The 15,741-nt window shown below is 41.4% G+C and overlaps 1 protein-coding gene and 1 pseudogene across 1 annotated transcript in view; both read left to right on the top strand.

Moving 5' to 3' along the window:
• Positions 1-15,741, top strand: part of LOC100953647 (putative zinc finger protein 730) — a 38,488-nt gene that overhangs the window by 15,520 nt on the left and 7,227 nt on the right. Inside the window, exons 2-3 of the mRNA XM_023508998.1 lie at positions 4,550-4,676; positions 5,182-5,277. Of these exons, the coding sequence (XP_023364766.1) occupies positions 4,550-4,676; positions 5,182-5,277 (223 nt within the window). The remainder of the gene's footprint in view (positions 1-4,549; positions 4,677-5,181; positions 5,278-15,741) is intronic.
• Positions 10,515-11,135, top strand: LOC111721751 (annotated as a pseudogene).

Here is a 15,741-nt window from a genome sequence, read left to right as displayed (position 1 = left end):
GGGTTTTACTATTTTAAGTTGCACACAAACTTTATGGATACCCTGCATAAGCAATGGTGCTGTCAGGTCTTTTTATTGAGGACTAATTATGGTGATTTAATTCATCATTGCAATCTCTTAGGTTGTTTGACATGAACATCACATTGTGGTTTAATATGACAGTTCTTTTTCTGTCTACAGTTATGGTGGGTTCTTCTAGAATTCGAAATGACTCCTGTTTTTAATTATATAGTATTTTTACATACTATCCAGAATTACCAGATATGACATAAACATAGATGATGCTGAGCCAGGCACCTTGGCTCACACCTGTAATCCTACACTTTGGGGTGCTGAGCCAGGCGGATTGCCTGAGCTCACGGGTTCAAGACCAACCTCAGCCAGAGCAAGGCCCCATCTCTAAAAATAGTCAGGCCTTGTGGCAGGTTCCTATAATCCCAGCTACTTCGGAGGTTGAGGGAAGAGAATGGCTTTGAGCCCAAGAGTTTGAGGTTGCTGTGAGGTATGAGGCCGCAACGCCATACTGAGGGTGACAAAGTGAGATTGTCTCCTCAAAAAAAAAAAAAAAAGAAAAAGAAAAGATGATGCCCACTGAGTGTAACGCTAGAAGGTGCTTTCCATCTGTACTTTCTAGTGACAAGGCATAATTGTAGAGCAAAGTGCATTTTGTTCCAAATAACGAAGCCAACGCTCTCTGCCAATTTCCAATCTCCCTCCTTGAGCAGTTACAGTAGATGGTGTCCCAAAGTTGCCCCTACAGTTACCATACACAGGGAAAGGGGAAATTGTAGCTCTCTGTGCTTTTATGTATAACAATTTTTTTTTTTTTTGAGACAGAGTTTCAGTTTGTTTCCCTCGGTAGAGTGCTGTGGGGTCACAGCTCACAGCAACCTCCAGCTCTTGGGCTTCGGTGATTCTCTTGCCTCACCTTCCCAAGTAGCTGGGACTACAGGTGCCTGCCACAATGCCTGGTTATTTTTTGTTGCAGTTTGGCTGGGGCTGGGTTTGAACCCGCACCCTTGGTATATGGGGCCAGTGCCCTACTCACTGAGGCACAGGTGCCACCCCATTTACAACAAAGTTTTACAAAACATTTAAAAGCTATTCTCTATGTATTACCATCTCTGTGTAAAAGTGTGTAATGAGCATTTTGTAAAAGTATATTTAGCTACAATTTTTCCTATGTATGGTGACTTTGAGGATAACCTGTACAGTTTTAGAAACTACTTTTCTAGGGTGGCAATCAGCCATTACCTGTCTCTGTCTTTCAAGTCTCCTCATATTTTGAGACCTGAAACTGATCCAGAGACCGTGAGGCCAGAAACTCAGCCTGGGTGACAGATGTGCACTGAGTATACCTGAGACTGTCCTCATTCCTATTTTTTGTTTCCAATAAAGTGCCAGCAAACTGCCATGCCTCAAGACTGTGATTTGTAGTCTTGTTTGACCCAGAGATATTTTTGTTGTTACAAAGTGTTGAGCAGAGAGGACTCTGCTGTGTTTGCTTTCTGCACCTGAGTGCTGCTGTAGTCTAAAAGGAGTAACAGGAACAATAGGGGGAGTTGTTCAACAAGCCACTTCATAGACTCACTCAAAACCTTCAAAATTTTAATTAAACCCAAGATTGACTCTTCCTTCATGAAAAGTCATAGTCACAATGCCAGAGTTGTGGAAGAAAAAGTCGTTTATTCTAGAGCAACATGGGAAGATGGCTGACTAATCTGGGAAAGACCACCTGAGGTTCCTGAGCTGACCAGAAGGTGGTAAAAGGGATCAGGAGTTTGGGAAACTATGTGTGGGAGCTTTCTATGTGTAGGTGTGGATGTCTCATTGAAATGGTGTCTTGCCATCTTTCAGTCTAGCTGACATGAGCTAGACCAAAACTGAAATGGGGGTTAACTGCTCACTATTTTCCTTCCTTAATTCCTATCTGGGCCTTGACACCCTCAGGACAGTGGTTATGGCACCAGCTACATGCACTGAGGCTGATGGTTTGAACTCAGCCCAGGCCAGCTAAACAACAAGGACAACTGCAACAAAAATGGCCAGGCATTGTTGTGGGTGCTTGTAGTCCCAGGTACTTGGGTGGCTGAAGCAAGAGAATCGCTTTAGCCCAAGAGTTGGAGGTTACCTTGAGCTGTAATGCCACAGCACTCTACCAAGGGTGACATTGTGAGACTCGGGCTGAAAAAAAAATTCCTGTGGGTATTCTGCAATCATCGTTCTATAGTTAATGGCTCAAAACAATTGGTGCAATTTTTGTTTCTTTTTTTGAGACAGAGTCTCACTTTGTCACCCTGCATAGCATGGTGTGGCATCACAGCTCACAGCAACTTCAAACTCCTGGGCTCAGGCCAACTTCTTGCTTCAGCCTCATGAGTAGGTGATAATAGATGGAGGTGCCCACCAAAACACCTGCTTCTTTTTACAGATGGGGTTTCACTCTTGCTCAGTCAGGTCTGGACTCCTGAACTCAGGGAATTCACCTGCTTCAGCCTCCGAGTTTGCTTGGACTATAGGCGTGAGCCATACGCCTGGCCTTCTTCCTACAATTCTTAAGCAAGGACATAAATAGTCATTGTTTGTATAAAGTGATTATTTGCTTGGAAGTAGAGTAGGTGCTGCTGTTGCAGAATCAGATACTTAGAATGGGCATAATGGGAAATAACTTGTATGCATATTAAACCTTGAGAGGTGATGCTTAACTAAGTGGTCCTCAGCCCAGGCTTCCAGTTAGGATTTCATGGCCAGTTTGAAGAAGCAGCTCATCTGTGACTCTGCCTTCCCACAGATTCTGTGAGTCTGGGCTGTGTCATCCTGTGGTTTTCGTTATATGTCCGCATGTGATGCTAAGGTTAGGCGAGTATCAAGCATGAGGGTTTCCAGGTGCATTTCAGAGAGTGGAGTTTATTTATTTTTTTACAGAAAGAGGTCACAGGGCCCATACTTTCATTTCCTTTTTTTTTTTTTTTTCGTACTTTGCTGGCATGGGAGGGCACTGGCTTTATGTGGAATCTTCTTCTCCCTGACTCCTGTGATAAAGAACAGGAAAGGGTGAAATTTTTTCTGTACTTCAGGGTCCCTCTTCCTGTGGATATGGTAGGTGGTAGTAGTGAAGGGGTTAGGGTCATGCCTTTAAAGGCATGTGATCAAGATGCAGGAGTAATATGTCCAGATAACCTCCCCTGAGAAGGAAATCAAGCCAAGGCGGAGAAAGACAAGGAAATGATTGCCTCTTGGGTAAATGTGTCCAAGGTCCAGGCCTGTGCCCACTTTTTCTCCTGCATTATCATGTTAGAATTTGGAAAATTCTAACAGTAATATTGTTTGCACTTGTGAATGGATGTCATCTTTGTTTATTGCTTCAGAAATCAACTGGGATAAATCCAGTGCTACAGTTCACTGCATGTTTGACAAAATATTATCATGGGACAGAAGCACTGGCATTCCCATTGAGCTTGTTGGAAATTTAGAAATTGAGCCTTGGCGCCTGTACTCAAGCAGCTAAAGTGCCAGCCACATACACCAGAGCTGGCGGGTTGGAATCCAGCTGGGCCTGCTAAACAGCAATGACAACTCCAACCGAAAAATAGTTGGGCCCTGTGACAGGCACCTGTAATCCCTGGTACTTGGGAGGCTGAGGCAAGAGAATCGATTAAGCCCAAGAGTTCGAGGTTGCTGTGACCTGTGACACCACTCTATCCAGGGCGACAGCTTAAGACTCCGACTAAAAAAAAAAAAAATTTAGAAATTGAATCTTCACCCCATATCTTCTGAATAAATTTCTACATTTTTTTCAAGATCTCTAGTTCTTTAGTGTACACATTAAATCTTTAGAGATACCATTTAACTCATTATGACTTTTTTTTTTTTGAATCAGAGTCTCACTATGTGGCCCTCAATGGAGTACAGTGGCATCACAGCTCACACAACATCAAACTCTTGGGCTCAAGTGATTCTCTTCCTTCAGCTTTCTAAGTAGCTGGGACTACAGGTTGCTGTTTTTTTGTTGTACATGTCATTGTTGTTTAGATGGCTCCAGCCTGGTTAGAATCTACTAGCCTCAGTGTATGTGGCTGGCACCGTAACCACCGTGCTGTGGGTGCCATGTCCCAGCTATTTTTTTTTTTTTTTGTAGTTGTTATTGTTGTTTGGCAGCCAGAGCCAGGTTCTAACCCTCCAGCCCCAGTGTATGTGGCCAGCACCCTGGCCACTGAACTACAGGTGCCAATCCTCATCATGACATTTTCATATAAAAAACGTACACATGGTGTAAATAAGACACAAAAATATACATGCCAGTATTGGCAGCCTTTCATTTCTATTGTGTCAACAAAAAAAGTGTAGTGTGTACACTGGTTTTATGCATCTTATGCCGTCCCCTTTCCTCAGTGTTAGACAACACATGAGGGAATATGTCTCTCCTATACTTACCTTATTAGGTAATTCCAGGCTTTCATATAAGTCAGAATAAGTTCTCTTTACTCATTTAACTAAAAGTGAAATTCAGCCTCCCTCTGGCTTCTTGGTAAATATGTTTGTTTTTTAGGAACTGTTGACATTCAAGGATGTGTCTGTAGAGTTCTCTATGGATGAGTGGGCCTGCCTGGACCCTGCTCAGCAGACTTTGTATTGGGACGTCATGTTGGAGAACTACAGACACCTGGTCTTCCTAGGTGAGAAGAACTGAAATACACAGTTCCTGGTCTACACTAAGCTATTCATATTATCTCTTTGTAAAAGGTTTTTATTCAGTTTCTTTGACTTGACTGCATGAGTATCAGTTTCTTGTTTCTAAGGACAATTTAGGGATATCATGGTATAGAAAAGAAAATACCAGAGATGATTTATTTTGGCATTAATTTTAACCTTTTTTGGCTGGTTTATATCCTTCACTAGATTAATGGAAATTTCAGAAATGTATTGGCATAGATTGTTACCCACACCTTTAAGTCTGATTTCTAGCACCAAATTTTATTTCAATACTACTGGGTGGTGGAGTTAAAAATCCTCCAACTTTAAATACTTTTTAAAGATTCTAAAGTTTTTGTAAGGAACGTGTATTGGGGGATTATTCTTTCAGGATGTTCTAAAGTGTTCTTTTCTCTACTTTAGCAAGGTAATAGATGACCACTTGAAGAATTCAAATCAGAGTCCTGTTCCTTTTTCCTAATACAACAGGTCTTACGCTCTCTAAGCCCGATGTTATCACCTGTCTGGAGCAAAGCAAAGAACCCTGGAAGGTGAAGACACATGAGACAGTAGTCAAGCCCCCAGGTAGGTTGGAGTGAATGAAGCAGGTAACAGTGGTCGGAGGTCCAAAGGTCAAGGAGGAAGCCACACAATATAGTATGACTAGGGAAGCTCAGATTCATTGGGATAGATTTCTGAGAATCCTGGGTTTCTTTGTCTTGTTCATATATAAGGGCACTTCTGTACTTTTTTTTTTTAATTTTTAATTTTTATTTTATTTTATTTTATTTTATTTTTTGCAGTTTTGGCCGGGGCTGGATTTGAACCCGCCACCTCTGGGATATGTGGCCGGCGCCCTAATCCTTTGAGCCACAGGCGCCGGCCTGTTTTGTTGTTTTTTAATTTTTATTTCCTTATTGACACAGAGTTTCACTCTCTTGCCTCACACTAGAGTGACATGGCATCAGCCTTGCACAGAGCAACCTGAAGCTATTGGGTTCAAGTAATTTTTCTCTCTCAGCCTCCCAAATACCTGGGACTACAGGTTTTTCCACAATGCCTGGCTAATGGATTTTTTATTTTTTAGTGGAGAGGGGGTCTCACACTTCCTCAGGCTGGTCTTGAACTTGTGAGCTGAAGTAATCCTCCCAGCTTGGCTTTCCAGGGTGCTAGGTTTACAGTTGTGAGCCACTATGCCTGTTTCATTAGTCCTTAATTTCCAGAAGAACTTTACTTTTCAGTGCTATTTCTTCTAGGTTATAGTGAAAATAAAAGAACTTACAAAAAAAAAAAAAGTATCTTTTATAGCTATAATGGGACTGCTCTTCCATTGCTTTTAAGGACATAAAATATTTGTGTATTTTTTAGTATCTTTGTGAAAAAAAATTTTTTTTTTAATATTCTTTAGGCTGGGTGTGGTGGCTCACATCTGGAATCCTAGCACTCTGGGACCCAAGGTAGGATGATTGTTGAGCTCAGGCATGTGAGACCAGTGTAAACAAGAGTGAGACCCTGTCTCTACTAAAAATAGAAAAATAAGGTAGGCTTTGGTTCCCCTAGCTGGGGTTGGGTGGGTGGGGATCAGGCTGGAGAACTGCTTGAACCCCAGGAGTTTGAGGTTGCTTAGGCTGATCTTATGACATTCCAGCCTAGGCAATAGACTGAGACTGTGTCTGGGAAAAAGGCTTGTTTTTCTTTAGCATCATATCCACAATATGTGTGTGAAGTGGTGATATTAGTATTTGGTTCAGAAATTCCAGGAACAGCACAAAGAGTTGTTGTATGTTATCTGCTTTCTACTTATTTATTCTATGAAGTTTTCAAAGAAGGTTCTGCAGATGTGACAGTCTGTAATTTTATCAGAACACTAAGAATCTCCCAAAATGTAAGAAAATCTAATGTTATTTAACTTCAAAATTTTCTTTTTAGGGAGATGCCTGTGTCTCAGTGAGTAGGGTGCTGGCCCCATATACCAAGGGTGGCAAGTTCAAACCCAGCCCCAGCCAAACTGCAACAATAAATAGCCGAGTATTGTGGAGGGCTCCTGTAGTCCCAGCTACTTAGGAGGCTGAGGCAAGAGAATTGCCTAAACCCAAGACCTGGAGTTTGCTGTGAGCTGTGACACCATGGCACTCTACCAAGGACAACAAAGTAAAACTCTGTTTCAAAAGAAAAACAAAACAGAAAACCCCAGAATTTTCTTTTTATATGAACTGTCGTGAGTAATTTAATTTCTTTGTGCTCTAATTGCTGACCTTAATACGGTTATAGGTATCTGTTCCCTATATTTCCTTTCTTGTTTCTTTTTTTGAGACAAGAGTCATGTGCCATGGCCTTATAGCTCAAGCAACCTTAAACTCTTGGACTCAATCAATCCTCTTGCTTCAGCCTCCCAAGCAGCTGGAACTACAGGCTGCCTCCACTACTTTTGGCCAGTTTTGCAATTTTTAGTACAGTTGGTATCTCCCTCTTACTCAGGCTGGTTTTGAACTCCTGAGCTGAAGTAGTCTACCTTGGCCTCCCTGGGTGTTAGGATTGGAGGTATGAAACCCCAACTCTGGTAGTTGAATTTCTTAAATATACTATGTCATTGGAGAATTTAGAGAAATCCTGAGAATATATTCATGTCTCTGTTGTTACAAAATAGTTCTTCCTCTATAATTACCTCTAGATCAGGATATGATTTTTCATACACACACACACACATATATACGCAGCAGAACCTCTATAAGTTGACCACTCAAGGGACTGTAACAAACTTGTCAACATACAGAGGTGATTAGCATAAGGAACTAGGCCCGCTGTACCAAAACACACATGTGGTGTATGTCTGGTCTATGAACATCAGATCAACTTGAGGAAGTGGTCAATGTAGTGAGATGGAGGTTCTAGAGTGTCTATATATATATATAAATATATACACAAAAAGTTATGTAAACACATACACACACACAGTGCTTAGATCTGCAAGCCTGTCTTCATGGTCATGAGTGTTCATCTTCCTCCAGGTCTCTGGATGGCCAGATCATGGCTAGGAGAAGTTGGAGATGACCACATAGTCACTTCAGAATTCTCAGTGGGACTGAGTTGAGGCAGTAACCAAGACCAGGGTTTTTGTAGTTTGCAAGTAAATGATGCTCTGCCTTCTCTAAATGACACCCTTGAGAACATTAGGAGAATTTCACAGCCTTCTCCCTGGATCCTACAGCTGTCATAAAACCACTTTTTGTGGGATGGTGTCTCACTGTATTGCCTAGGCTTGTCAAACTGTTGGACTGATGTGATCCTCTCACCTCAGCCTCTAAGTAGGTGAGATGACAGGTCTGAGTCGCTGTGCTCAAGTGTCATTAGAACATTTTTCTCTGTAGATGGCTCCCAAATATTTGTTCCCATGGTGGGTAGAGAAGAACATGGGACTTGTATTCTATCGTGCTGCTGATTATACTGTCTCTATATATGTTTTCACATTCCATTTTATTCTGTATCCAATTTTCTGTAATTTTAGATTTAAATATTCAGAACTATCTGTTAGAATTTCAAATTGAGTAACATAATTTAGCAATGAATAGGCATTCTATATTTATTAAAAGGCTCACTTGAAAGTTCTAGTTTACTTTAGGCAAAAAGATAATCAACAGAATTGTCATTACTTTCCTCAACCTATATCTAAATTGTATTTTGATTTTTCCCAAATGCTTATTTTACATAGTATGAATTATCGATGAATTATCGTATTTTACAAAGTTTGTATTCTTTCTTTAGAAACGTAAGGCTTTCGATTGCCTCTAAGGGTGAATTAAACTTTTTCAGTTTTTGTAAAAATAGCAATATACTGATAACATAATAAAGTTATCTTACTCTTTTTAAATGTGTATTCATTAACATTTTCTAATAAAGTACTTCATACTGATAAATTGTACATTTCCCTGAAAATTTATTGCCATATATTACATAGAATATTCAATGTACCTGCTCTCATTCAATAAAATGTTAACTGATGTTAAGAAAACATATGTGCTTTGGATCAGTCCACAGTTCCAGTGGAACACTAGTTATTTAGAGAAGAGAATTTTTTTTTTTTGAGACAGAGTTTCACTATGTTACCCTCAGTAGAGTAAAGTGACATCATAGTTCACAACAACCTCAAACTCTTTTGGGTTTAAGCAATTCTCTTGCCTTAGCCTACCAAGTAACTGGGAGTACAGGTGCCCACTACAATGCCTGGCTATTTTTTTGTTGTAGTTGTCATTGTTTTTAGCAGGCCTGGGTGGGGTTTGAACCCGCCAGCCCCAGTGTAGGTGACTGGCACCCTATCCACTGTGCTATGAGCTCCAAACCTAGAAAAGAGAATTTTTTTTGAGATGGAGCCTCTCACTCTGTTGGCTGGGGCTAGAATGCTGTAGCATCATCCCTGCTTCAAACAATATCTAAACCTAGGTTGAAGGAATCCTCCTGCCTCAACCTCCAGAATAGCTGGAATTACAGCTGCCCACCACAACTCGTGGGTATTCTTTTCTTCTCCTAGTGGAGAAAGGGGTCTCACTGTTGCTTAGGCTGGTGTCAAACTTCTGAGCTTAAGCAGTTTACCCACTTTGGCCTCCGAAAGTGGTAGGATTACAGATTGCAGGTAGGATTCCAAGTAACCCAAAAAGTTTTAAAAAATGGTATAGCAATGTTGTACACAGAATTTAACATCTAATTTTCTTTTTCTTGTTTTGCAATTCCATGTTAGTGTGTTTCTTATTGTTGTAGGCTTTTAAACTTCAATTTATTTTGTGTTTGGTTTCATCTGTGTAGTATAATTTTGATTGAAACCTCTAATTTATATTTTAATATGTGGTTCAATTTTAAATGAATCATCTGTATGTCTTCTGCTAATCATAGCTGTATGTTTTTTCTATGAATATTACCCCAAGTTTGTTTATGGCTTATCTTGAATATTTCTTTTCCTGGGTGAATTTCACTGGTTATTGTGTCCCATCTAGGTTAATAGTCATGGGAATAGTCTTACTGTTGGCCTCTGTGTATTGATGAATCTATATTTGGAGAGGAAAAAAGTTTTGTAATTTTCAGGTAATATTTGAGAAACTTTGTAAATATTTTTGTTAGCACTTTAAAATTTTAATTTTGGCATCAATTCTGGTTCCTCCCTGTGTGGGCTGACTGCTTTCTGGTGCGCACTTCTAATAGTGGGGAAGCCTCAGTGGAGGCTCAGAACGGCGGCCATGGCCAGAGTAGAGCTGGGGCCATGAAGCCACCGGTACTGGGCTAAACAGGTCCAGCCCGCGGGTCCTGCAGCGGTGTGGGGCTACCCGTGTCGCCAGGAGCATGGGAGCCTCCTCATTCCCGATGGTTTTGGCTATGGAAAGGGGAAGTGTACTAAGCAAGGTCCATCCGGAGCCCACCAGACACTTTTGGAGATGACAAACCTGAAGATCTTGAAGAGGCAAGTCCATTTTCTTTTAAAGAATTTCTGAAAACCAAGAACATCAGCTTGTCCAAAGAAGATGCAACCAACAGAATTTATTCAAAGGAAGCCTGGAAGCACTCAGTGAGACTCGACCACAACTCTCCGACCACCTAGCCTGTGGGGTATGACCTGGATTATCAGCAGCCATTTTTCCAAGACCCAACAGGAGCTAGCGACCTCCTAGACAAGGAGGAAGATGAAGATGACGGGTGGACTGAATCCTATCTGCCATCCCCCATGGAGCAGACTCACTCTGCAAGGGTCAATGCCAGCACATCAGCCTGTGGCACTTACCTGTCATTTTTTTTTTCCACTCCGTAGGAGCTGATGGCGCCCAAGTCTCTGCCCTCAGGGATGTTGAGTGAAACACACTCTGGTGTGTCTCCAGATCTCCAGCAGGCAGTCCTGGCACAGACTTTGCAGCTCACGGAGCGTTTCCAGGAGACTGGAACCTAGGAATGCTGCAGATAAGTTAGGAGGCACTGAAACATGAAAATTCTAAGCTAAGGAGAGAGCTGAATGAGATTCAGAGCTTCTCTGAAACTCAAAGAGAAATGGTCAGGACACTTGAGTGGAAATTAGAAGCAAAAATGATCAAGGAGGAGAGTGACTACCATGACCTGGAGTCGGTGGTTCAGCATGAACTGGCTATAAAGGCAGAAAATCACGCCATGGAACTGAAACAGGAAATAAATTTGCTCCAGGCTCAGGTCTCCAACTTCAAACGTGAGAATGAAGCTCTGAGGTCAGGCGAGGCTATCAGTTTGACTGTTGTGAAGCAGAACACTGATGTGGCCTTGCGGAACCTCCATGTTATCATGAACAGTGCACAGGCTTCCATCAAGCAGCTGGTTTCCTGAGCCGAAACATTGAATCTTGTTGCCAAGATCTTTGAATCTATAGAAAGAATTTCTGAAATTTAAAGACAAGGAGGAGGACTCCTGAGGACCATTGCCATGCTCTCAGCTGGAAGTTCTGTGCAATCCCAAGGTCACTCCTGTTTCATCGGAACATGCAGTTGTGCCTTTAACTGTGCAGTCTCCACGTAGAATAAAATATTTATCATGAGATACTAATTTCATGACCTAGAACAGTGTTATTGGCCACCCAGAATGGGAATCGCTCCTGTCTGGGAGTCCAACGTACAACTTACACGCAGTCCTTGTGAAATTCCTGCTGTTTTATAGATTCTAATGATCTGTTTGAAGAAATTTTTATAAAAGCTAATGATTTTTTTTAATTGCTAAACATAAAAATAGCAATTCTATAATAACTATTTTCCATTACCATTTTAAAAAATTGTAAGTTAAGTTCAGTGGATTAAACTTGATAACATAAATAGAAAATGCTAAATGAGCCGTCATGGAAATGATGGGCTTGGGCCGGGACTTGTGCCTTCTCACCTTTACTCAGCATCCCTCTGTTTCTCTGTTAACTCTTGTGACCTTCTCAGTGTGGCCTGTGTGAGGTGGTGCTGCCTCCTGGGGGCCTTGGTCCTCCCACCAGGACTCCTGGGGACCAAGGCTGCACATTCCATGCTGTCTCAGCCCCACCTCTCCTGGGAACTTTGAGATTTGAAAAACTGTCCTGGCTGAGGATTTTAATACATATTTCAAGTGGCATTTTGTACAATGAAGTTTAGAATTCAGGAATTGAAAGTATATCCAGGTTGCCTCTAGTCCCTTACCTGTAAGAGGGAAGGACAAAACGTGCCCTATGTGCCTTTTGGCTTTTTTCTCGTAGATGTTATTTTTTTAATTTTCTTTTCCCTCCTGTTCAGACAGCTTCTCCATTTTTTTTTTTTTTTTTTTTTTTTTTTGAGACAGAACCTCAAGCTGTCCTCCTGGGTAGAGTGCTCTGGCATCATAGCTCACAGCAACCTCCAACTCCTGGGCTCAAGCGAGTCTCCTGCCTCTGCCTCCCAAGCAGCTGGGACCACAGGCACCTGCCACAACGCCTGGCTATTTTTTGGTTGCAGCCATCATTATTGTTTTGGCGGCCCGGGCTGGATTCGAACCTGCCACCTTGGGTGTACATGGCTGGCGCCTTAGCCGCTTGAGCCACAGGCGCCAAGCCCAGCTTCTCCATTTAAATAAATTCTGAAGTTCAAAAAAAAAAATTTAATTTTGGCCAAAACCAAGCTTGCCTCCTTCAATCTCTGTAAGTGCGTTTGTGTAGTATTGAGTGTATTTGAAACATACTTGTTATGCACAAGACGTCTATAATCTTTACATGTTGGCAAAGTAAAACTCAGTACCTTTTCCAAATCCTCTGCTCATTTTACCCTCTCTCCAGTCCTTGACAGACTTTGTTCTGCTTTCTGTTCCTGTGAGTTTCACTACTTAAGATCCATCCGATTTAGTGTACACATGTACTGTCACATTGTTCTGGCTTATTTCAGTTAACATGGTTTTTGTTTGTTTGTTTTTTTGAAATAGTCTCACTTGCTCACCCTCAGTAGAGTGCCATGGCATCTTAGCTCATTGCATTCTCAAACTCTTGGATTCAAGAGAAACTCTTCCCTCAGCCTCCCTGGTATTACAGGTGCCCACTACAATGCCCAGTAAAGCCAGGGGTCTATCTGTGGCTCAGAACTGGTCTCGAACTTGTGAGCTCAGGTAGTCCACCCATCTCTCAGCCTCCCAAGTGCTGGGATTACAGGCATGAGCCACTGTGCCTGGCAACGTGATAGTCTTGAGTTTTGTCCTTATCCTTGGATGTGAGAAGATGTTCTGTTCCAGTGCTGATTAATACTGCATAGTCTGTACATGCCACATATTTTGACATCTGTGTTGCTTATACCTCTTGGCTTTTTTTTTCTTTTTAGAGACAGACTCTCACTCTGTCTCCCTGTATAGAGTACCCTGGGAAGAATGTGGTGACATAATAGCTTACAGGAAACTCAAACTCCTGGACTCAAGCAATCATCCTGTCTTAGCCTTAGGTAGTTGGGACTACAGGCCCACAACACTCTGCTTTTTCTACTTTTAGTAGAGACGGGGTCTTGCTCTTGCTCAGGCTGATCTTGAACTCCTGTGCTCCAGCTATCCTCCCAAAGTGCTAGGATTGCAGGTGTGAGCCACTGAGCCTGGCCACATCTAGGCTTTTATGAATAATGGTGCAATGAATGTGAGTGAGAACATGTCACTTTCCCATTCTATCGTGAGTATTTTGGATATCTACCCAGGCATGAGATAGCTAGATCAAATAATAACTTTTAATTTTAGTCTTCTAAGAAACCTTTGTGCATTTTAATAGTTTCTGCATCATTTTTCCTCACCAACATTTCAGAAAGTGTTCATTTTCTTTTTTCTTTTTCTTTTTTTTTTTGAGACAGAGTCTCTAGCCTCCCAAGTAGCTGGGGGTACAGACTCTCGCCACCCTGCCTGCCCAAGTATTATTTTCTTTTTTGAGACAGAGTCTCACTATGTCACCCTCCATGAGTGTTGTGGTGTCACAGCTCACAGCAACCTCAAATTCTTGGGTTTTAGTGATTCTCTTCCCTCAGCCTCCTAAGCAGCTGGGACTAGAGGCGCCTCCCACAACACCTGGCTGTTTTCTTATTGCAGTTGTAATTGTTACTTAGCTGTCCCAGCCGGTCTGGGCTCGAACCCACAAGCCTCCGTGTATGTGGCTGGCGCTATAACCACTGTGCTATGGGCATCAAGCCTCACCCCGCTATTTTTTAGAGGCAGGGTCTCACTTTAGCACAGGCTGGTCTCCAAATCATGAGCTCCAGCTTCCACTCACGTCAGCCTCCCAATGTGCTGGGATTACAGGTGTGAGCCACTGCTCCCGGCCCCTAAAGCGTCCACTTTTTCTATATCCTTGACAAACTTTTTTCAGTGTTCTTTGTGAGTATGATGTAACACTTCATTGTGATTTTCCTTTGCATTTCTCCAATAATTAATAATTTAAGGATCTTTTCAAATGCTTGTTGGCCATTTTTTAATATTTCTTCTTTGAAAAATGTGAGTGAACTCCTGTCATCCACCTAGTTCTGCCCCCTAGAGAATTAGGATTACAGACATGAGCCACTCCTCCTTATCTCTTTTGAATTTTTTGAAGTAGGTCAGCTCACATCAGTCAGTTGTGTTTGTAGCGTTCTGCCTATAGAGGGTGTTCCAAAATTTGCCAGACATAGATGCATGGGGAAACTGGGAAATTGTAGCTAAATGTACCATTACTTACGAAATATTCATAACATAATACTCCATTATATTTTTGTGTCAAATTAAAAATATTAAAAATATAAAATCTGTTTCCTATCTATAAGTCACTTGGGACACTTACTGTATGAAAGTATTCAACTCTGTATATTTTAAGACAATGAGAAAAAAAGGTAAATATAAATGAAGCCTGTGTGTACTGGCAATTTCATTTTCTTTCTGTTTGTTTACCTATATGTTAGTTACTTTTCGTTTGTATATAGTATATTTTCTCTTGGTTGCTCGCCAATGTTTATTTTAACCTGTAGGTGAATTCTTATTAATGCTATCTTAATATTAACACATATTTATTGGTGACTGTGATACTGGAGTTTCGTCTTAAGTAGATTCTTGGTCTGGTGATTTGAAGAATGAATCCACAGACCAAAGATCAGTGGTAAGACAGGATTTATTTACAGAAAAGAATACAAAAAAATACCAGCTGAGAGAAGCCAAGTCGGGATTAAAGCGCTCTTCCTCTCTCTGTGTTTCTCTGGTCTCTTTATCCAGGGGTATATTATATATATATTATACCCGTGGACATGAGCATACCCACTAGTTGCGTGTGTCCTCTGTAGTACATTTAGCTGGGCTCCATAGTTACCTTTAGCATGCAGGGTATTTAGGGTCCTTTGTAGTTACATTTAGCTGAGACTACATAGCAAATGAATGGCTACAATCGCTTCAATTCCCAGGCCTAGGAAACCTACATGAAATTGAACAGGTTTAGGAAAGTGGGGTTCCCTCTTCAGGGGCAAGTGCAAGGGGAGGGAGACCTAAGGTGCTGCTGTGTATCTTATATATATGGAAAATAATAAAAAGGAATTATATGCTTCTACCGAATAAGCCCTTGTATTATTATTTTGTATTCTTTACTTTTTCTGGAAATTTCTACTTAGAGTATATTTTATGAAATAACACAGGTTTAGCCTCAAAATATATTGTGCCCTGGCTGGACGCAGGGGCATATATCTGTACTGACAGCTATCTGGGAGGCTGAGATGAGAGGATGTCTTCAGCTCAGGAGTTGGAGATCAGCCTGAGTAAGAGCAACACCCCATCTCTACTAAAAATAGAAGATAAATTACCTGACTATCATTACAGACACCATTAGTCCCTGCTTCTCAGAAGGCTAATTCAGGAGGATTGCTTGATCCTAGGAGTTTCAGGTTGCTGTGAGGTAGGCTGATGCCATGGCACTGTAGCCTGGGCAACTGGGTGAGAGTCTGTGTCAACACATGTGTGTGTATATGCACATACAGTCTCACACATGTATACATATACACATCTTATTATGATAATCTCCCTTGCTCTCATTTGGTGAATATTTCAATTAAATATCTTTCTCTCCTGCAATTTTTTTTTTTTTTT

Source organism: Otolemur garnettii, unplaced genomic scaffold, assembly GCF_000181295.1.
Source record: "Otolemur garnettii isolate 467f Iridium unplaced genomic scaffold, OtoGar3 scaffold00305, whole genome shotgun sequence".
In the NCBI taxonomy this organism is placed as follows: domain Eukaryota; kingdom Metazoa; phylum Chordata; class Mammalia; order Primates; family Galagidae; genus Otolemur; species Otolemur garnettii.
Note: the sequence above shows the minus strand (reverse complement) of the source record. Positions and strands in the feature narration are given on the sequence as shown.